Below are 24,146 nucleotides of genomic sequence, written 5' to 3' on the forward strand. Positions count from 1 at the left end.
CTACATATTTGGTTAGGCTATGCCATGATGCAGAGTCTAATAGATGCACCTTAACACCTTTGGAAACCACAATCATTACAAAAGAGTTATTTGCAAAGTCAAGTATTTCACACTCAATACACCATTTTGAGTTAGGAACATTCTTTGCATTGACCTGTTTACAACAGAGCGAATGCCCAGAAACGTCATGGTTGAAATCTAGGGCCGTACCGACCGCAGCATGCTCTGATTTTTATCAGCACTTAAACAGCAACCATCCCATCTCCCTTGTCATCCCCCCAACACACACACCAAGATCCCTGGCAGTTGGGTTAGCCCCTTGAGCCGTGGATCTGCCCAAGGTTTCTACCTTGGTAAGGGAGTTTTTCCTTGCTCCTGTTGCTCTTGGGTGCTCCTTGTTGGTGCCCCCCCAATCCCAATCCCCCCCCACCTTTCTTATGCAGCCCTTGCCACTTAATCTACAAATAGGCTGACACCAGACATAATTTCACTGCATTTCTTACTTCCAGTAACTATATGCATGTAACAATAAACTTCCTTGTATCTCTTCTGTATGCTTGGTTATAGCCTATAACAACACCACATCAAGCCCATTGTGGAGGCTGGGGGTGTCCCTCTAGAATCAAGTTTGGAACTGAATATGTACCTCAGTAATGATCATGTGATGCGACATGTGATCTCAAACCCAAACAAATATGGACACAACACTGGGCAGCGATGCCATGACGTGGGCGCCCGGCAGAGCTGGCGGACATCACAGGCGCGCGGTAGCCTTGCAAGGGGACCGGACCTAAACGGAGACTTTATGGAGAGCCCGTTGGCAGACGGTCAGAGGGGACCGACGCACACAAACAGGCACATTGTGCTGCCGACATGCGAGTGCAACATTACGTAACAATCTCACACGACTTTGCTGACCTCCAATGTTCCCTTCTCTGTCATAGTGGGCCCAGAGTGTCCACCATCAATCCTGTGTGACAGCAGTAGCCAAATCTACTGATAAACACAGGGTAGGTCCATGCACTGTGGCTCTCATTCAAGTTGTGGGACACCTCTGTTGTTTAGGGAGCAGACAATGGTCTGAGAAATGAGTGACATGAAGGCATTTTCATTTCACACTTCAGCAGTCACATCATTGTCATTTAAGCATGCACATTTATTGATAGGTAATGCCAATGTCAGAGATTGACACAAAACTGTGCTCATTTGAATCCCAGTGTTAATTTATGCAACATATGTTGTTTAAAGGCAGATTTTGATGGGTAATGCCAAATCTGCAAAATGGACAATGTAAACTCTGAATCTCTATAACTATTTGAAGGCCAGATTGTGACAAAGGCCGAATTTTGATGAATAACAAACATGTTTCACAAAAAATGGAACCTTTTGCTACAGCACAGGGATGTATTCAACAAAGAGCTTACTGAGATCACACTCTAATACCGACTCTAATGTTTTCAAATGAGGAACCTGGACTGTATGCTCAGAAAATTGATACTGTAATCTGTCACCATCAAAACCACATGGGGAACATATTGTGTCTAAATCCTCCTGTGTGTGTCACTTAAGGTGACAGTTGCTCAAACTGGCCATGGCAATAATTTATAAGCAGTGAGTCAAGCCATTTGAATTTGGTCTGAATCACTTTCACAGGTTGCCATGGTAATCACTGCAATTTGTTATATCAGGCAGATTATCCTTATGCAAACCACTGCAAGTGTGAACAGCAAACTCCTGTGTGAAGGTCAAGACATCCATGGAATGATGTAAATGATTCAAGGAAGACCCCAAACATGACCAAATCACAATGGAACAATATACAGGTCAGTGTGAAATTTGAATTTGACTCTCTGTTCCTGTTCTCATGAACTCTAGACAGACTTCATCAGGCGGTTCAGAAAGATTCAGAGGAAAGCAGATTTGCAAGTGAAAGTCATACCTGACAGCGAGAGTAATTCTTCTGAATATGAAGTTCACTCCACATCTAGAGATGAGATTATCTCTCACTCATCCCAGATGTGGTTACAATCCTAGTGGTGTAAGCTACACTTACGGTGATGATGATGCAGCAACCACCCGAGTGCTATTTCAAGAAAAAGTCCCTGTATATCGCTCTAGAGCATTTTTTAGTTGTCGTACTGCATCAACAGAATCTGTTCTGTGGACAATGTTTCTGAAGATTTGATCGTTTCCTCTGTGAGTTCACCAATGCCCAAGTTCTTCATCAAATTTATGGTGCCTTTCAAAGACCTTCCATGATGATTGTTTGTTGTGATTTGCAATGTAAAGGTGGTGTGACATCCAGTCAATGCATGAAATGCTTTGGGGAATCAGATCTGCCGCCCATACTGATGGAACTGAGTCCCATTCCAGACAGTTGCCTCGGGATGCTAGCCTGTGCATGTAAGAAACAATGCAAAACACAATGCCGCAAATGCAGGAAATCAGGATTACAATGAATATCAATGTGTTTATACCAGCAACAGAGTGATGAGCAGACTCCTTGCATGAATGCAGTGTGATTTGCCTGAAAGATTTTAGTCAATCAATCATTTGAATTGATTGAACAGAAATTTGGTTATATAGTGGAATGATGGAACTTCTAATGAGACAAAATTCAGACCAGATGGATTGGTGTGTACAATTTAGGATTATAAACTATTTTAAACTTTACATTTCATATCTTTCTTGACCCTCAAAACATAGGTCTCATTCATCAAACACGCCTGCTCAGTCATAAAATTTCAGCATTTTTTTTTCAAATAGCAGTAGGAAGGCTTAAAGTAGCATAGGCATAAAAATAGATTTTTTCACAGCCTGTACCTTCGATCTATTTTGATCTATTGCACACATGTGAACAATATGCATTTATTTACATGGTAGGGCCTATAATGATGCCTGCGTAAAGAAAGTGCCCAAAATTGCCATTTTGGCAATCATTTTGTTAAATTCAGCTACTTGAATTCAGCACACTTTATTTATGATAAAAAAAGCCCTGTTCCCAACTTTTACAAAGAAATGCCTCTGATGCCTATATCTCAAAAATAGTGCTCGTCTAACAGGTTGAATGCTGGTTCAAAGGAAGGGGGACTTATTTGTAAGTGAAAGTCACACAAGTGGATGATTCAACAGCATCTGACTGAAGGCTACGGCCTACACCTAACCACAAATGACATTATATTGATGACCAAAGCCATACTGAGTTTCTAATGGTTAATTTCCAAAAAATGCAGAATTGAGAACAATCATTTTAATTGCATAGCGAACATGAACCTGGGCGAAGACTTTCAGTAGTCCAAATATTCTGCCATAGCCTGCTTGATTTGACCCAAAGTCTGCATGGTCAAAAGACCTGTTTAACATTTTCCACCAGTTAACCATCAGTTCCAAAGCCATGTCATATGTCAAGAGACTAATTCCATGGCTGTGGGGCAGATAATCCATATGGGCATATCCATAAAAAAAGTTATTGACCAGCAACAACTTAATTCAATAGAGCCGCACTATTTGTGATACTCTGCAAACGGTGAAGAGATGCTAACAAAAAACAGTGGTTTGATTTAAAAAAAAAAAATGAGCATGTTGTTTATTTATAAAATGACACATAACGCACACAATGTAAAAAAAATAAAGAGTAGGCTAGGCCTAAAATAAATTCCACAAAATCTTTAACACTTTGTAAAAGTTTTTTTAAAACTTCAGATAGTGCAAACCGTGAATTATGTCTAAAAAGTCAAGAGATTTCTCAGGGCTACCATATCTTTAACCTCTTTCTCGTACAGGTCAGGTACTTCGCCAACAGATGACATTATCATAGTGACAGTGATGATTCCGCGGAGCCTGCGTTCATACTCGATTAGCTGTTTCCAGAAACCGCTGTTGGGTCTGATTAGCGGCCTGCGGGCTTTGACCCAACGGTGGGCCTCGACCAGCGACATGTCTCTGTACTTCATCAAGTATGCCAGACAAAGCGTTGAAGACCGACTCACACCGGCGTTGCAATGTACCAGCGTCCGACCACTCTGCTCCTCAACAAGATGGATTTTATCCGCAATGACATCGAAATGGTCGATAATAGGGGCCGACGGTGAGTCCAAAACTGATACACGAACGAGTTCAACAGTTGATGCGACGTCGTTCTCAACATTCTCGGTGGCGTTGATGATGCAGGTGACGTGGAGGCTGGACACAACTGCTTTGTCATGGGCTGCCCTGGCACTTCCAAGGTAAAGATTCTCGGTGATCTGGGCCAGACCCGAGAGTTTCTGTGTCGCTGTTGGGAATGCCATGTTTCCCCCCCAATATCATTGAATGTGCAGTAGCCTAATACACAATACCAGCCTCCTAAATACCCTAAGACAGAACACACTTCAGTAGCAGATAATGTGTTTAATTTCGCCACGGGTTTTGTGTTATTTAAATTCGTTGTAGGCTAAGCCCTGTGTGCTGCCTGCTAAACTTTGGAGACTTGAGACCAAAGATTCTAGAACAGCCTAGCTGGCAAGGTAGCCTACAGAGGAGCCTATCTTACTTCTCCACGTGTTGATATATATTCAAAACGATGGGCAACAGCATTTCCTTTCGAAACTTTCAAGAATAAAACATTGTAGACACGCTGCGTCTATCTACAATCGAGCTACAGTCTTCCGCACTCACTGCCGAAGTTATATTTCCTTGTTGACTACAGCATCCCGAACGAGACAATTTTAATAGAAAACGCATTTGACTGACCGGATGTCCTGCTGGTTAGACTCATAGACATGTCTATGCACTATCAGAACCGTCTGCCCCCTGCTGGTAAAGAAGCCATTAACGGCAATCGCCTCCAGACAAGTCCTCCAGAGGCATTTTATAGCTGGCAAGAGCTTGTCACCTGTAGCAAATTTCGTTTATGTTCAGCCTTGAGCCAGAGGGGTTGGTCGGGCTTACCACCATAGACTTAGAAAATAAGTGATAGTATTGCATTGGTAGTAGCTTTTTGTGTTTTATCACCCTGAAGGGACATAATTACACGTGAATCTACTGAAACATGCAACAGGCCTAATTTGCACATTTCAAGTAGGCCTAGGCCTAACTTTGAAATTTGATAAAGTCAGGTTCAAATTCTTCTTATTTATTTTGGTGACATATTAGCAAAGATCCTTGCTCCGCTTTAACCCTCTCTGATATTAGTGTGGAAGTAGGCTAGGCTGCAATTGAGATATCTGGGTCAGAGTTGTGAAAATGGTGAAAATAGATTTTTTTTAATGGCTGTTGGCAGTATTTTGATCTAGCCCTTACCCAATTACAAAACACCCACTGTAACAACATTTCACACTAATATGTCCAAAATAAAATGTATTATGTAATGCATAATTCAGTAGATAATGGCTCATTTATGTACTTATATAGTTTCAGAAAACTTCCAATACAAAAAAAATACTTAATGTAAATAATCAGCTGTGGAAGCTTTCTGGGGATATCAATTAGTTAAAGAGTTTTAGATTCACCTGTAATATATCTCTGCATAGAGACATAATATAGACATAAAAAGCTAGGGTCGTATACTTTGTCAAAAATCACTATGATTTAGGTGGTCTGGATCAAGGACTATAGGCCTATGTCATCAGCACATCTAATAAAAATGTGAAATCAAGCAAGTTAGGCCAATACTCTAGGCTACACATTTTCTATACTCTATGTCAGACACCAAACAGACCGAGGACCACAAAAGCGTCCGTTAGAAAGTTTATTTAAGGGTTGGGGGTTACAGGGTTTCAGGGGTTCGGGAGTTCAAGAGTCTGCGTGTGTGTGTTCCCCAATAGCCGAGCAGCAATGGCAGGAGCTGGATGATCCGGGAAGTCCTGGGGAAACACACACACAACAGCAATTGAAACGAAGCAGCAGTACAGTCAAGGGCTAGGCTGTATTCGTAGAAGAGAGACGGAAGGCAGGTCAAGATTACGGGGCTGGAGATCAAAGAAGTAGTCGAGCAGGTCTGGGTTCACAGGCAAAGAGTCAGAGTCGATTTTTCCAAGACAGGCAGGTAACTGGTGTGCGGGTTTGCAGGCGATCTGACAAAGGAGAGCTGAAAGACAGGGCTTTAAATACTGGGAGAGGTTAGTGGGTAATGCAGTTGCCCAGCTGGCAGAGTAATTAGAGCAGAGCAGAGCAGGGACAGGTGGAGCTAGTTAGGCTTCAATCAGCTGCAGCGTGTTACCAGGCAGAGAGAGAGCTCATGACAGAACCCCCTAAGGGACGGCCCCAGAAGTCCCCAAGAGTGACACCACGCCGAGGGCGGAGGGGAGCCGGGTGGAGGGCTAGAATTCCTCCGAGCGGTCCGAGTGAACATCCTCATCCTCGGAGGGAGCTGGAGGGTCGTGGACAGAAGACGGGACAGGTACCCGAGACAGGGTCAGGGTCAGGCACAGGACAGGAAGCCGGGCGGGCAGGGCCGGTTAGGGACCCCTCTGGGGGCGGCCCCCCTACGGATTGCAGGTTGATCAGGATGCAGCGGTGGAAGTCGGGCGATGAGTGTCCGGGTCCACAATCCGACTGGCTGGCACCCAGGTTCTCTCCTCAGGCCCATAGCCCTCCCAGTCCAGTCGAGATACTGGAGGCCCCCCTCGCCCGCCTGACCCCGAAGCAGGCGCCGAACGGTGTACACCAGCCCACCGTCAACGAGGAGGAGGAGGAGGAGGAGGAAGCGCACGGGACCAGCGGGCTTTCATCGTCGGGCTTGACTTTCAAACATGGAAAGTAGGGTGCACCCTCATGGAGGTTGGCAACTGGAGCCGGACTGCGGTTGGGCTGATGACCCTCTGGATAGGGAACGGGCCAAGGAATCGAGGTGCCAGTTTACGCGATTCCACCCGCAGTGGGAGATCCTTGGCTGACAGCCACACCTTCTGGCCAACACGGTAGGCGGGTGCCGGGCGATCTTCGGGCGGTTAGCCCCAGTGGCATAGCTGACAGCTGACTTGAGTAGCGGGCACGAGCTTGTGACCAGGCACCACGGCAACGGGCGGGCATGGGCGAGGGCAGACGGGCAGGACACATCTCCCTCCTGGCTGGGGAACAGGGGGCTGGTAGCCATACACACACTGGAAAGGTGACATACCAGTGGCAGAGCAGGTGAGGGAGTTGTGAGCATACTCTATCCACGCCAGTTGTTGTGCCCAAGCCTGGGGTTTGCGAGAAACCATGCACCGCAGCTTCTCCAGCTCCTGGTTTGCCCGCCGGATTGACCATTGGACTGGGGTGGAACCCAGAGGTGAGACTCACTGTGGCCCCTAGAAGACAGCAGAACTCCTTCCAGAATGTGGAGGTGAATGCGGACCTCGGGTCAGAGACAACATCCCTGGGGAGCCCGTGTAGACGGAAGACATGATCAAGAACAGCCTGGGCAGTCTCTCTGGCAGATGGCAGTTTAGGGAGGGGAATGAAGTGTGCCATCTTGCTGAACCGGTCAACCACAGTGAGAATGACCGTCATCCCACCTGATGGTGGGAGGCCAGTTACAAAGTCCAAGGAGGCGTGGGACCAGGGTCGGGTGGGCACAGGCAAGGGCTGGAGTAAACCAGCCGGGGGCGAAAGTGGAGGACTTGTTCTGATTGCAGGTGGGGCAGGCACGGACGAATTCTCGGACATCCCTTCTCAAAAGCAGACCACCAGAAGCTGGGCAAGGAGATGGCAGGTGCGGGCGGAGCCCGGGTGGCAGGCAAGGGCGGAGTTGTGTCCCCACTGTATGACCCGGGACCTCAAATTCTCTGGGACAAAGAGAGGCGACCGCCTGGGCATGCACTGGGACTGGGATGGTCACGGAGGGCCTCCTGAATTTCCTCCTCGATATCCCAGGTCAGGGCAGCTACTGACGCAGGGATCGGGCAGAATTGATGCAGGTTCCTGGGAAGGGGCCATCCTTATGAAACTGACGGGAGAGAGCGTCCCGCTTGGTGTTCCAGAACCTGGGCGGTATGACAGGGTGAAGTTGAATCTGGTGAAAACAAGGCCCAGCGGGACTGTCTGGGGGTTAAGACGCGTTTGGCGTTGCGGATGTATTCGAGGTTTTTGTGATCGGGTCCAGACCAGGAACGGAACTGTGGACCCCCTCCAGCCAGTGACGCCACTCCTCCAGGGCAAGCTTGACTGCCAACAGCTCGCGGTCTCCAACATCATAATTGCGCTCTGCAGGTGAAAGCCGGCGAGAGAAAAATGCACAGGGGTGCAACTTGTTGTCCTCCTCTGCCCGTTGAGAGAGTATGGCCCCGACTCCCACGTCTGAGGCATCCACCTCGACAACGAACTGCCGGTCTGAATCCGGCATCTGGAGGATGGGGGCAGTGGTGAACCGGGCCTTGAGGGTATGAAAGGCTGTGTTGGCCTCTGGGGTCCAGGAAAAGGGGTGTTTGATGCTGGTCAGAGCTGTGAGGGGGCGGCGACGAGCTGTAGTTCGGATGAATCTCCGGTAGAAATTGGCAAACCCGAGGAATTGCTGCAACTTCTTCCTATTCCCCGGAACTGGCCAGGAGGTAACTGCCGAGACCTTTGCGGGGTCCATCTGGATGTTGCCTTCAGCGACGATGTATCCCAGGAACGACACAGTCTGAGCGTGGAACTCGCATTTCTCCGCTTTGACATAGAGGGAGTTCTCCAGGAGCCGTTGAAGAACCAGCTGGACATGACGAGTGTGTTCGGACAGAGTTCTGGAGAAAATTAAGATGTCGCCCAGGTACCGCTAAGACGAATTTATTCAGCATGTCCCGCAGCACATCATTCACCAGCGCCTGGAATACCGCTGGGAAGCGTGAGGCCAAATGGCATTACCAGGTACTCATAATGGCGGTGTGGGTGTTGAATGCAGTCTTCCACTCGCCACCCTCCCTTACCGGACTAGGTGGTAAGCATTTCTAAGGTCCAGTTTGGTGAAAATAGTGGATCCCTGGAGCAACTCAAAAGCAGAGGTGAGTAAAGGCAGAGGGTACCGGTTCTTCACTGTGACATCATTCAGACCTCGATAATCAATGCAGGGGCGAAGAGAACCATCTTTCTTTCCCACAAAGAAGAACCCGGCACCAGCTGGCGAGGAAGACGGGCGGATGAGTCCAGCTGCCAGGGAGTCCCTGATGTAATCCTCCATAGTTTTTCTTTCAGGAGGGATAGTGAGTAGAGGTGACCTTTGGGTGGAGCAGTCCCAGGGAGGAGATCAATGGCACAGTCGTGCACGGACGGTGTGGGGGCAGAGATGTGGCTTTGGTCTTGTTGAACACCCTCGGAGGCCATGGTAACATTCAGGGACATTAGAAATGTCGGGGGCAGTGCTGGGGGTACTGAGCGGAGGGCAGCGGTAGGCAGCACGCAAACAGGTCAGGTGGCAGGCATTTCCCCACTCTTTCACAGTTCGGAGGCCCAATTGAGGTGAGGATTGTGGAGACGGAGCCAAGGGGTAGCCCAGGATTAGGGGTTGGCCTGGGGAGCTGAGCAGGTGGAAGCGGATGGTCTCGGTGGTTTCCTGACACCATCATTGAGATGGGGGCTGTGATGTTGGTAACTGTGCCATTACGTGACCGCCCAGGGCCGGGCTGGAACAGGAGTGGACAAGCCGATGGCTTTCCAAGCCCAGCTGACGAGCAAGTCCTGTGTCAATAATGTTTGCTTCTGCGCCAGAGTCCACCAGGGCTGCCAGGGTGTGGGTGGAATCAGACAGGTGAAGACAGACTTGGATGAGGGGTTTACGGCTGATGGAGGGCGGAATGTTCATTGAGCTCATCCGATTCCTCCTACATCTGGTGAGTCCCGCCTTTGCTGGACAGGTAGCGACTCGATGACCATCACCACCACAGTACAGGCATAAGTTGAGGTGATGCGTCGCTGGCTCTGCAGGGGTTAGGGAGGCGGCCGATCTCCATCGGTTCAGACTGGTCCGGCTGGCTAGGACGGTGTGGCAGGTGCGGACAGAAGGGCAGTTGGGACACTCCGTGTGCTGGTGGATGGACTATGGCCCTCTCTCGACGACGGACCTGGATCCCTGCGGTCGACGGACAGCCAGAGCAATGGCTTCATCAAGAGTGGGGGTTGATCATGGGAAACCAGCTCTCGTCCTTTATGTAGTCCGGCCAGGCTGTGGAGGAAGGCATCCACCAATGCTTCCATGTTCCAGGAGCCACGACTTGCCACAGTTCGAAGTCAATGGAGTAATCCGCAACAGTCCTTCTGCCTTGGCGAATACTCATCAGGATCCGAGATGCCTCGGCTGTGGTGGATTCCAAATCAATACCTTGAGCATCTCCTCTGCGAATAGGTTGAAGGTTGCACATGCTGGGGTCTGGCTTCGAACTCCGCCCGTTCCCCAGAGTCGAAGCTCGGCCCGGCCAGGTGAGTGATCACGTAACCGACCCTCCCCTTCAGTGGCAAAAGTCCTGGGTTGCAGGGTAAACTGGACACGGCAGCTCGCCAGGAACGCCCGCCTGGGTTGGGTCGCCGCTGAACCGCTCTGGGTTGCCGATCCTGGGTTCTGGGGCTCCGCAGCCACGCAGCAGTGGACTGGGCAGGAGACTCGGGTGCTGGGCCGGTGAGCAGGCTGGCTGGGGCTGGGCCGGTGGGAGCAGGCAGAGGAGAAAGGTTGGTGAGAAGTTGAATGATCATAGCAAGTTGTTGCTGTTGCTGCTGGAACTGCTGAAGCTGTTGGTAGGCAGCTTGAAGTAAGGAGGCAGTGTCAGCAGTGTTGGCGGTTTGCCTCTCTCAGTCTCTTCCAGGCGTTGCATGGCGGTGGGTGGTTCTGGTTCGTCGGTTTCCATGTTGGTTCGACCGCGCTGGGTCCATGTTTGGTCAGATCGCACTGTCAGACACCAAACAGGACGAGGACCACAAAAAGCCGCCACGTTAGAAAGTTTATTTAAGGGTTGGGGGTTACAGGGGTTTCAGGGGTTCGGGGAGTTCCAGAGTCTGCGTGTGTGTGTTCCCCATAGCCGAAAGCAGCAATGGCAGGAGCTGGATGATCCGGGAAGTCCTGGGGAAAACACACACACAACAGCAATTGAAACGAAGCAGCAGTACAGTCAAGGGCTAGGCTGTATTCAGAGTAGAAGAGAGACGGAAGGCAGGTCAAGATTACCGGGCTGGAGATCAAAGAAGTAGTCGAGCAGGTCTGGGTTCACAGGCAAAGAGTCAGAGTCGTTTTTCCAAGACAGGCAGGTAACTGGCGGGTTTGCAGACGATCTGACAAAGGAGAGCTGAAAGACAGGGCTTTAAATACTGGGAGAGGTTAGTGGGTAATGCAGCGCAGCTGGCAGAGTAATTAGAGCAGAGCAGAGCAGGGACAGGTGGAGCTAGTTAGGCTTCAATCAGCGCGTGTTACCAGGCAGAGAGAGAGCTCATGACACTCTATGCTTCAGTACATAACATGCATCAATATTAGGGCTGACAATTGATTAAAAAAAATAATCTAATTAATTACATACTCTGTGATTAATTAATCTAAATGAATCGCATATATAATTTTTGCTGTGAAAGTATTTTAAATATTTAAATTCAAATGAATCATTGAATAATCAGCATTAGTGACATTAAAGTTCAAAAACTCTTATTGTTATTTTCACTGTTCAAATAACGGCCATAATAATCTATGATATGACCTAATATGCTTAGGAAATATTAAAAATTGTATAAGTATATATACTTATAAAAAGTGTATAAGTATATATACTTTTTTGATCCCGTTAGGGAAATTTGGTCTCTGCATTTAACCCAATCGGTGAATTAGTGAAACACAAACAGCACACAGTGAACACACAGTGAGGTGAAGCACACACTAATCCCGGTGCAGTGAGCTGCCTGCTACAACGGCGGCGCTCGGGGAGCAGTGAGGGGTTAGGTGCCTTGCTCAAGGGCACTTCAGCCGCGGCCCACCTGTCGGGACTCGAACCGGCAACCCTCCGGTTACAAGTCCAGAGTGGGCCACGGCTGCCCCAAGTGCTTTGGGAAGAAGTTTTTTTTTCACATACAAGGCATTTCAGGCCACAGATATAACCTAGGGGAAACAATGAAAATAAATGAACACTCCCCTCAATGTCAACACTTATTCCTTTGCATTGTTGTGCGACTATAGAGTTGATGAACTCCGGTGATATGCAAATTCCTTGCTGCAGACATTGCAAAGGACTTTATTTTCAACACTTTGTTTTTATCAACACCATCAGGGCGTTTTTTAAAAGTAAATGTTCCAATCAATGATCCAGGCAGCACGTTTTCTTCTCTCTCCTTGATTCTACAATCTAATTTTTACTGACTAGAACGGCTTGGGTCAAAGGTCATAAGGAATCGATTAATCTGCACTCATTTTTTTAATCAGTTATTTTTTCTCAAATTAATGAATCGAAATGAATCAGTTATTTTGACAGCCCTATACAATATGCATCAGTACATAGCCTAATAAAAGATTCTCAGAGGAAATTCTCTTGAAGACAGTAGCCTATCTGCAGGAGAGAGAGAACAGACCTGAGACCTGGCAGTAAATCATTCAAAGACAAAATCGATTTTTCAAAAGAAGGCCAGATGTCAGGAATACAGACACATGTTCACCCCAGGTAGCACCGTTCTAGAGCACATGATGCAGTATACTAACCTAGGTCTGGCAATGACTGCATTAGGAAGTTTCAGCATGGCAGTGAATCCACTAAAAAGAAAAAGTCTGTAGAGCCCTCTATGCTACTAAAATCCAAATTTGACAGTATAGATATACCAATCACAATTTGGTGCAAATTATTTGACAGTATAATACAGCCTATTGTGCTATATGGAAGTGAGGTTTGGGGTCCACTCAGTATGCAGGACTACACTACAAGGAGGAACAAGCAAACTAAAACACTCAACAACACATGTAGGGCATGATTTAGGCCGTTATCCATTGGCTTTACCTAATTCAAAGAATATCTCTTAAATTCTGGATGCACCTGAAATCTAGTCCAAAACACTCCAGTTTGAGGCACTAAAAACACAGAAACTGAACCTATAAAACAGTCCCCTGTGCCAGCTTGCACTGAAGCTCACTAACTCCATAACAGTTCTGCTTCCAAACCACAAATCTGTGTCAATAAAACAATCAAACAAGCCAAAGAAGTCTATTTGGAACATTGGAGAAACCAAACTACAAGGCAAAGTAGAATGCAATTCTATCTAACCCAGTGTGGCTGCATTCAGCAGTGTTCTATGGAATTCTATACAGTCTATGAGAAAACACTTTTCACCCAGCCATGATAAGCTATTGCGCAGCACCAAGAGATTATAAATGGGCAGAGTATCTCATCTCTGTCAGAGATACAAAGCAGAGGCAAATCCTGACCAAGTACTGGCACAGTGACCACACCCTTGGAGTGGAACTGGTGGACATAAAAACACCTGGATGCCAGAAGAAGAAAGAACATGTGGTCACTGCCAGACAGGGAATGTTGAGACAGAGGAGCATACTTTCTCCTTCACTGTGACAAGTATAGAGAATTAAGAAAAAAGTTTAAACCCAACTATATCCAACCTTTGAAGACCTTTAAAAAAGACTGTCCTCTTAGGAAAACATATATTTCACTATGCCATAACCTGAGGAACACTAGTTTACGTAATGTAAATGTAGATGGTTTTAATGTGGACACATGTTGTCTACATGTATGGTCTTGGTCTATGTATGTGTGTGTTTTGTATTTGTATGTCTATATGTATGCATATACTGGTATTGTACTTTTTGTCCCATATCCTTTTTTCTCCTCTACTACCTTATCTATGATTATTTTATATTAGTGTTAATACTTTATATTAGTATGTTTACATCTGAATAGCTATTTCTATACATTCATCTGAATGATTGATTTGGCAATACAAATACCTATTTTGTCATGCCAATAAAGCACCTTTTGAATTTGTGTGTGTGTGTGTGTGTGTGTGTGTGTGTGTGTGTGTGTGTGTGTGTGTGTGAGAGAGAGAAATCTGACATACATTTGTGTTCAAGAAACAGAGGAAGGACAGATGCGATAGGGAAGTTCATTGTTTTCAGCATCCCCCTCACACAGATGCAGGTGTGTTCCAGGCTCTCAAATAAATCAAGTTTTGAGGTGTGTGTGTGTCTGTGTGCGTGAAGGGGTGTGATGGGGTGAGGGACTACCTATAGGCCACTATACTGTTAGGTTAATAGATCATTAGATCATCTAACATGCATGCTAACTTATACTGTACATTTAGCTTGGCAATTACTGGAAGACGCGTGTGTATGTATGTGTATGTGTGTGTGTGTGTGTGTGTGTGAGAGAGAGAGAGAGAGAGAAAGAGAGATATTTTAAGAGGTGTAGACAAACAAAAAAACAACAACATCAAGGATATGGCCTAATTGATCAATAACTTTGCAGGGTCACTAGGACAGCATTTGTTGGGACCATTTCACATCTCTCTGACATGGGACACTAGCCTACTTTACAGTTAGGCCTCAGAATCAGGGAATAACCTGCCAATAACCTGTGAAGTTTCAGCCAAATTAACAAAGCAATCTGACACATTTATTCAGCACAAGGCAAAGCAGTGTCCCCTGGTGTGTGATGGTGCAAGTGTACTGCCACCATGTCTATTTCCTAGTCTTTAACTTCCCTGATATTGTTTCATATATTTGTTTCATATGTTATTACAGTGCATGAAAATGCACTGTTCTGTTATCTGAAGTCTTCTTCTTCTTCTTCTTCTTCTTCTTCTTCTTCCCACCAAATTTCTGCGTCTAATTCAGCTTCAACCGTTTAACGTAGAAACTTTGTTCAAACTTTGTAACGTAGGTCTTGAAAAGGACATTTGAGGAATGTATTTTTCACTTTTGTAAACTTTATACTTTTTGAGATATTAACAAAAAACAGGCTTATTTCTTCTTACCTTTCTCTCAAAATGAAGTGTTTGAGGCATTACACACTATTGACACTAGGAGTGCTACTGGAGAAGATAATTTAGATCCTTTTTTCCTTAAATTATCTGCTCCTATCATCACAAAGCATATAACACATATATTTAATCTTTCCATTGTGATGAGCATATTTCCCAGTGCATGGAAACTAGCACATGTGACACCTTTGCACAAGGGGGTGATAGAGATGATTTAAATAATTAATCAATCGTCAAATTCTGTTTATCAAAGATTTTTGAATCATTGGTTAATAACCAACTCAAGTAATTTCTTTCATGCCATGACATATTAAATCCACAACAATCTGGTTTTAGAACTAACCACAGCACTATCACAGCTACCACATTAGTTACTAATAACATCATATCTGCCTTAGACATTAAAAAGCATTGTGCTGCCCTTTTTGTTGATCTGTCAAAAGCATTTGATACAGTTGATCATCCCTTACTGTTACAAAGATTAGATGATATTGGTTTGGATGATAAGGCATGTAAATGGTTTTGTAATTATTTGTCCCAGAGGTTTCAGTGTGTTAAGTCAGGAAATGTTAAGTCAGAGTTTTTGCCAATCACAAAGGGTGTTCCACAAGGGTATATTTTGGGCCCAGTTTTCTTCACCATCTACATCAATGACATTGTCTCTTTTCTAAATGGTTGTCAAGTCCACCTTTATGCTGATGACACTATTTTGTATTGCATCGCTGACTCTGTTCAACTTGCAATTGATAATCTCCAGCTTTCATTTAATGTTCTTCAAGAAGCTCTCATTAATCTTAAATTAGTTTTAAATGAGAAGAAAACTAAATGTATGTTATTTGGTAGAGCAAGGAACACTGAGGTTAATGGCATGTAAATAACCACTGTAACTGGTTCAAGGATTGATAGAGTCTCTGAATACAAATATTTTGGTATCTGGCTAGATGAAAAAGTCACATTTACCTACCATATAGCCATCCTAGCAAAAACACTGAGAAAAAAAATAGGTTTCTTCTACAGAAACAAAGCCAGCCTCCCTATGGAAAGTAGGAAACAAGTTGTTGAAGCAGTTTTCATGTCAGTTTTAGACTATGGTGATGTGATATATAAAAATGCTACTGCTTGTTCACTTAAAGCCCTGGACTCAGTCTACCATTCTGCCCTGAGATTTATTACTGGTGATGGCTATAGCACTCATCATTGTGTCCTTTATGGCAAGGTGGGTTGGTCATCTTTGACAGAGAGGAGACAAAATCATTGGCATCTATTTATTTACAAAGGTATTGTTGGGAAATTACCAGGTTATATTTCAGACATGCTTGTGTGGAATTCTGGTCCCTATCAGACCAGATCAAATGACTGTTTGATGCTCAAGGTTCCTCGTATCCACTCTGAGTTGGGAAAGTCGGCCTTTTGTTATAGTGCCCCTACTTCCTGGAATAATCTTCAGTGTAATATAAAAATGAACTCTATACTTTATAATCAATTCAGATCTGTAATCACAAACCTTCCTATGTCAATTTGTACCTGCTTTAAGTAAATGTCTTTATTATTATTATTATTATTATTATTATTTTATTATATACATTTTATTAAGATTTTATGTATTTTTCCCCTCCCTCCTCTATAATGTAATGTATGTTATCTTATTATTTATTTATTTTACGTTGTTTTATTTTATTTATAGGCCTAGACCTATACCTATACTTTTTCTCTCTTTTTACATTTTGTTACTTCATTGTTTCTGTAATCTTGGCTTCATTGAAAATGAGGGCTTCCCTCAATGACGCTCCGAGAATAAATAAAGGTTGAATGAATGAATGAATGAATGAATTAATTATTTTTCCCCATAGACTTTACATTAGCACTATGACATCACAATGGACTAATTAACTTGATTTGCACCTGTATCAACTTCCAGCTGCTCAACTAGGACCCATCAAAGGGCCAGTTAAACTGATTGCACCTGTATCAACTGCTTTCTGCTTAACTAGGCCAACTCTCTGTGTCTCTCCATTCTACAGGGATATAAGGCACATTCCATCCAACTTTCTATCCATTCATCCTCTTCAAACCATTCACTCATCCACCCATTAAACTATCCATCAACATCCATTAAACAATCTGCCTATCAACATCCATTCAACTTTCTGTCTATCAACATCCATTACACTATCTACATTCAACTTTTAAACTATATACTCTGTCTCAGGCTTTAAGCATACCATCTGGCTCTCTTAAGACTACTATTTCCTCTGCCCACAACTGTTTCAAAATAAATGTCCTCACTACAACAATTCACTATTAAATAATTGAACTATTTAAACTATTCAACTATTTAACTGTTCAGCCATTTCAACTGTCAGTTGTTATCAACTATGATTCCTGCCAACTGTTTCCAAATAAAAGTTTGTTTGGCCTTTTATGTTAATATACAGTATGTTTATATTTTCATGCACTGGTAATTTCCTCGAAATTACATTTTCTAGTTATTATTAATATTATTATTATTGAACATTTTCATTTCATAAACTGCAACCCAGGAACGCAACTGGGAGTGTTTTAACATTATTACAAATTTTGTGAACGTCAACTTACTTCACCCAGATTGATACATCGCACACATCCAATCAGTTTGCACCACCTAAATTCATACCAACAAAATAGGCTTAAGCAATTACACTACTGTAGCTTGCAAAAAAATGAGTAATTGTATGGGTTCAGTAGCCTATGTGCCAAAATGTATGTGTGCCTAAGATGTGACCAAACGTTCAATGTCTATGCAGTATGGGGAATACAGCCTACTTTCTCTCGGTTTTTATTACCAAATTTGCGACTGAATGGCCTACATAGCCCCGAGCACGCTTCATTCATCTTTGCTGGACTACACAGATGGCCCGCGAGTACAAAACCCATTCAGTCACTCATTTGCATTGTGTGAGGTGGAAAATTCGTGCCAGCTGGACTCCTCGAACTCGCACGTGCTGCATCTCTCTGACATCTGCAGACTGGACCAGTAATCCTAACCTCCTTTGTTCGTCGGGGTACACCCATTGTTTATTCATCAACCACTTGTTCAACATGATGACTGCCTGCCTACTCCGAAACCACACGTTCGTGCTCAACCGTTATTTGTATAACTTAAGTCCCAAAATAGGCCTTCTGTTACAGCTAGGCCTACCACATTTTAGTGCGTAGTTTGCCAAACTTCATTAGCACAGGTAACTCATTGAGACACAATATTGCGCAAACCAGCCAAGACGGAAGACAAGACCATATGCTACGCTTTTTTTTCTAACTACACATTTAACAGGGTAGCTATCAAAAATATAGGCCTACTAATTTTACACAATAGTTCGTAGTCATGTAGGCTAGGCCAAAAGTGGAATAAATGTGTTAATTCAAGCCAACGAATTTTAATTAAATATAGGCACTCAAAAATAACACTACTGAGGTCTGAATCAATTTGTAAGCAACCGCTGGAGATCATATTATCAGCTTGCGCTTATTATGGGCTACTGCTGATTTCCATGCGGTTGCCTTGGATACCTGTCTCTAAAAAATCCTGCCTGAGCCTGACAACTAGCCTTCTTGAAAGCAGCTGGTCGACACCACCAAGAGAAGAGATGCTGAGATAGACTGCGCTGGGAGGAGTTTTCCCAGCGGACGATGATCTGAATCATTTTCAACAGCAGTCTACTCAATCTCTGACCACATTTCGTATTCTGTTCTTCGCGAATACACCCATGCGATGGAAGAAACCTCCGAATTTTGGCAAATGTAGACATTACACCCCAACGCAGAAAAGGTAGGTTATCAATTCAACCTTTACCACACACGCGTAGACACAACGCTGACAAACAGATGCTTTACAGTCTTTTTGTAGTTGTAATAAAGCACCTCGACTATTTTGTATTTAGACGATGTTGGCTACACGATTAGACCTATCCCTCTTGTTTTTCCAATTCGCAGCCTTTATAAATGGAAATAGCCTATAATACCAGATTTGGAATTGCTGCGATCTAACAATCCTGTGATCGATTTCTGTGTTCTGACAGTGTACTAATTATGTCTTGATCACTTACAACGCAATTAAAAAAGGATGTAGTTGTAAGGCCTGTGGTAAATGGTTTGGGTTCGTAGTTAGAGTAATTAATAATACAAAAACCATACCCTATTTGTTGGATGTCGGATTGTCACCACCGTAGTGGTCGTACCGATAATGACAATACTAATCGCAACATAATTGGTTCGGGCAGACTATGCGTAATTGTATTCTCACTAATGCCGGGGCCATACAAACAGCGCCATCCTGCTTTTTACACATTTTTATCTTACTACCATTCGGACAAAGTATTTATTTCATTGTGTATAGGCTATTATAGTAGCAGTATAGCCTACTTCTAAAATAGCGTATTTGTTAAGTATTTCAGGGCAGTGGAATATTGAATAGGAGCCAAAGGAATTATCAGGTGAATGCAGAACCACCGTTTCCACAGTAAAAACGAATATCAAGAATGCGAGATAGATGGAGTTGACAGGATTTGCACAGTAGCCTGCAGTGGTGGAGGCGCGCGCGCACCAAATGAAGGCGCTTGCTGGTCAGCTTTAGTTATTGGTCTACTTATCAGAAAATTCGGTTACCATTAGGTGGGAAATGGCTTCTCACTAACAGGTTTATGTCTCCAATGTCTTATAAATCATGTAGGCTACATATTTTCGCTTAGCACACGATGATGTTTGCATTCAAAAAGTTTGTGGCTTTCATATGGGCTTTTGAGACCATCTTGTGTCACTGTATTTTACTCTCCCCCCAAAAGTAGCATAGCCTACATGTGAGTGTATAGGCTATTATGCCATGGAATGATTATTAGGTTACCTAACATTCAGATAGTTAAGCTACTTGAGTTACAAACTGTTGGAGATTATACATTTGGCAGCCTGAGAGAACGCCCATTGAATGCATCAGACATACAGATTCACATTTCACAAAATGTTCAAATTTTATTCAGAAATATGTGTTCTAAAGCCACACTCATTCTTATATTCTCAGCAAGGTCACAATCTTGTGTGCGCAACCTCACTAAGACAAGTCTGCAACAATGGACAAAGTATTCATTATGATACACGCTGCTTTGCAATATGCCTAGTGTGCCTGTGTGTGTGCCAGTGTATGTGGGTGTGTACAAACTTGTGTTCATTGCCACTGTTCCTGTTAGTGTGTTGTGTGTGTGTGTGTGTGTGTGTGTGTGTGTGTGTGTGTTTTGTAATCTTGGAGCATCAGTTATTCCGCCAAAACTGCTGTCGGTCACTCCTGTTTTTGGTTGGGGGCCCAGTGTGGAGGTGGGGTGGCCCCCAGAGACCAAAAGCTTATTTTCTTCTTTTTCCTAGTGGGGCTACATGCCTACCATGTTTCATGTGCACCGGTGTCCCAGGAATCGTCAACCAAAAACTGGTGGGGGAGGGGGGGGGGGGCAGTGGTGTATTTCTCTGCTGTGGTCTGCAGCAAATGGATATTTCACATCTACTATGGTCCTTCATTTCCCACAGCACTGCAGTCTTTCCTCATAAAATATTTGCAGATGCCCTATAGCTGTCTATCATCTTGCAAAGTCTTGCCAAGTCTCCCAGCAACTGCTCCTGAGCCTGAAAACTGAAACGGAAACTGGTATAACATAAGAGACAAGCTCTGCAGTTCCTTTCATATGCCTCCCTGATGCTCATTTCACCTTTTGTGGATTACACCACATTTGATGTGTAGGTCATTGTGTAGTAGGCCAAAGGCATATTTTTGACAGCTCATTTATTTACAGGATTGTTCCCCCAGGGGCTCAGCAGCCCTAAGGTTGACAATGACACCATATGCCCCTTTGTACTGGTCAGGTCACTGAAATCAATCTTTATTTTTTTTAGGATCAAATCTCTATGGAAGAATAGTCTCAATGTCATCTGTATACATGCTAGAATGTAAATATGTTCAGTGATACAACTATAAATAACTGTCCCTTCACTATAAGTGACATTGCATAGGCTATTCCATGTACTGAATAACTGTAATGATTGTCTTATTTTTATTATTTAGAGATACTTGCTATACATTAACCCACAGACTTAACTGTGCCAAACACATTTCACAGAGTCCAGCCCCTGACCCCATAGAAATGGAGAATGGATGAAGTTCGGCTACCAGAATCCCCCTGACTGGGACCTCGATTACCCAGGTACAAGTACTGTATATTAAATATCTTTTACACACACTTATGTTTTATACACAACGCTGTGTTTCTGTCTTTCAGTTTTAGTATTTGGAGCACTGCATACACTCGACTAGGTGTGTTCACTCCGTTTGCATGAATGCTCTATCCATTCAGTCACAGTTTTGCCTTTTAGATGGTTTATGGCTGAAGGCTAAGTCAGCCATGGTGGCCCACATGTAGAGTCACACTTAGCTGCGACGCACACGGTTGCCTTCCACTCTCTGCTGCTTTCCACCTCTCTGCTCCCCTACAGGGCTCTGAAGGATGTCCACACCGAGAGGAGATCAGCGTCCTTACCTGGCCCCCTGCGTGCTCCTGTCCGCTTGGAGGAGTCACCAGAGCGTCCCGTCATTTCGGTAGAAATATCACTAAGACTACTATGTATGCGTTTTTGCCGTGGGAGCGAGCGGCATTTTCAGTATAAAATGGTGTGATGTTATGTTAATTTCATTTTAAATTCAATCAAGCTGCTTGAAATGAAGGGTTCATAATTCGACCTCAGTTTAGGTTTGTGTCATGTTGGTCTTGAAAAAAAGAAATTAGATTCGAGAGGGGCTGGGGTGTAAGAAAGGAAGGATTAGGTTGAGTGTGGTGTATTTATAAATGCACAGTATTTTACTGTACCTATCAGCTGTGCTAGAAAAGTCTGACCTGAAGCTAGGCACGACTGTTAAATCAGATTATTATAATCTGCTTCCATGGATGGCGAAGTTTCATATTTGAAGGGTAAGATTCCTTTGTCAGGTCAGGAAGGGCAAATGCTGATGCTGCTGCTCATAGAAAATGTCAGGATGAGCTGATTACCTACCCTCAGTAAGGCTTAAAATTTAGTCACACTTCTGAGCAACACTTTTGCCGCTGGCTATGCAAGGTTTGAATCCTTGCTTAGGCAGTCACGTGAATTTAAGCACTGAGGCGAGCACCATAATTTGGTAATGTTTGTGGGGATTTTAAACCATAACATTTTCTTGTCATCAAGTTGTACCATAAAAAATGTGCAGTTGCAGTGACTCAGTCCATACCCTTGTTTACTGCAGAAAATGGAGGTGTTGTTTCCATTCCTGAGCACTCCGGAGGAATTCAGCAAGGGGAGAAACCACATGGTGCTTCAGGAAGACGGTCAACCATTTACTGATGTCAAGTAGCTGCACTGAACTAGCATTGAGACAAGCACAAAACGCTTGAAAAGATCTTACCTTTGTGTCCATACTTTTAAGACTGTTACTCTATACCGGCGATCAAGAAATACAGACAATGTGTTACACATACATGTGAGGGCTGCAACTAACGATTATTTTCATAGTCGATTATTTTCTCGATTAATTACTTGTTTCATCGATAAAATGTCAGTAAATAGGGAAAAATGCCATTCAGTGTTTCCCAAAACCCAAGATTATGTCCTCAAATATCTTGTTTTGTCCAGACGCCAAAGATATGCAGTTTACTGTAAAAGAGGAGTAAGCAAAGATGAAAATATTCAAGTTAAATAAGCTGCAGTCAGAGAATTTTGAGATATTTTCCTTACAAAAATGACACCAACCGATTAACTGCTTACCAAATGGCGATTAACTTAATAGTTGACAACTAATCTAATAATCAATTTATTGTTGCAGCTCTACTATATATTCAACAATATACAATATGTGACCATTAAGGATGAAATCCTTATATGGCAAAGTGAAATCATTTGTATGTGTGAGAGTGAGACCTACTGCTGACAGGTAGAGCATTACACAGAAAGCTGCACCAACTGAAACATATCTTTCAAACGCTTCCTCTAATCTGCTGTCTCACTTTGTGTCCTGCACTTGAGGAAGCAAAAGTGTGTCACACAGACTGGCAAGAGAGAAGTACACGTGAGAGAAGTGGAAGTGTGTTTTTTGCGCAGGTGTTTGAGCTGCGTGGTGGTTCTCCTTTTCTCTTTTTTTCTACACGCCTTTCTCGTCTCTCTTTGTCCTCTCTCTCATCACCCCCTCTGTGGCCTTGGTTGTCTGCAGTGTATTTGCATACCTGTTTGTCTACTACACCCTGCGTGACTGCTTTGTGCTCTTGCCATTTGCATAACCGTGGAACAGAAGAACCAGGTGATGGAGGGTTGCAAGCTCTGTTGTGTATTACTGGATTGATGAGGTGTTTTTCATGCGTTTACTGATGTGCTTTGTTTGAGCTAAAGAAGTTTCTGGCGAATTGTGTTGAGATAACCCTCAATGACCTGGACTCTTCGCACACTTTTATGTGCTCACGTCATGTGTTCTTTGAGAACACGCACCCTATCCCCACCTTTTAGACACAAATGCTGATGGCTTTTCACTTTCATTTGCAGTGCACTGTATAGGTGTTATCAGACAGGTAACATTTGACTTGCATGCAGTAAGTGTTTCCTTCTAAAGCTCCCCCATAGATGGTGGTAGGTTAGATTTAATAGATTCCTGACTAAATGTATTCCTGGCTTAATCCTTTTGGATTTGGATTAGTGCTGCGGTCAGTAATTTCATGCATTTGGGTAATGGATTAATGGATTGCTTTGCTGATGTAAGAGTTTGAGGTTAATATTAAGTCGTGATTTTGATGTTGTGATGTCAATTTGTGGTTTTGATCAACAGTACATCTTCAGTTGTCCAAGATATCTATGAAATGATAACCTAAATTACGTGTTTTCTTGTAGGAAGTACATAACCCAACATACAATCTAAGATCCTTGCTATTCAGTAGACCTAATTAGCATTCTTTGCAGAACTAAAAAAACACAATACATTTTTCAACCACATATGGTGAGCTGCTATCTAACCAGTGCACTACAACTGAAATAATGAAAATAGAGACAAAACAAACTAACATGGATATGCTTACAGTTCCCCTGTGTCAACACTAACATCTAAAAAGACTAATCGCACATCTTAGAGACTAACACCTCTCTCTTTCTCTCTGTGATGTCTGTTTCCCTGCATAGCGGGCTGCAACACATTTCCTCCCCTTTTGCTGTCTCCCTGCTAACACTGATTTTAACAA

At 43.8% G+C, this 24,146-nt stretch overlaps 1 protein-coding gene and 1 long non-coding RNA gene across 3 annotated transcripts; one reads left to right on the top strand and one right to left on the bottom strand.

Moving 5' to 3' along the window:
* Positions 1–3,562: 3,562 nt before the first annotated feature.
* zgc:153044 (uncharacterized protein LOC751678 homolog) lies at positions 3,563–4,744 on the bottom strand. Its single transcript, XM_048236409.1, has one exon. It carries the CDS (start codon positions 4,287–4,289, stop codon positions 3,726–3,728), a length of 564 nt encoding a protein of 187 aa, XP_048092366.1. The 5' UTR covers positions 4,290–4,744; the 3' UTR covers positions 3,563–3,725.
* Positions 4,745–18,427: 13,683 nt separating this feature from the next.
* Positions 18,428–23,964, top strand: LOC125289687. 2 transcript variants are annotated; one of them, XR_007192674.1, is made up of 4 exons: positions 18,438–18,688; positions 21,018–21,101; positions 21,391–21,493; positions 22,175–23,964. It is a non-coding gene; the product is annotated as an uncharacterized LOC125289687 (long non-coding RNA). The 2 variants fall into 2 exon arrangements; XR_007192673.1 differs by having other exon boundaries at positions 18,428–18,688; positions 21,018–21,493.
* The last annotated feature ends 182 nt before the right edge of the window (positions 23,965–24,146 follow it).

The sequence above is a fragment of the Alosa alosa genome, chromosome 24, assembly GCF_017589495.1.
Source record: "Alosa alosa isolate M-15738 ecotype Scorff River chromosome 24, AALO_Geno_1.1, whole genome shotgun sequence".
NCBI classification, from domain to species: domain Eukaryota; kingdom Metazoa; phylum Chordata; class Actinopteri; order Clupeiformes; family Clupeidae; genus Alosa; species Alosa alosa.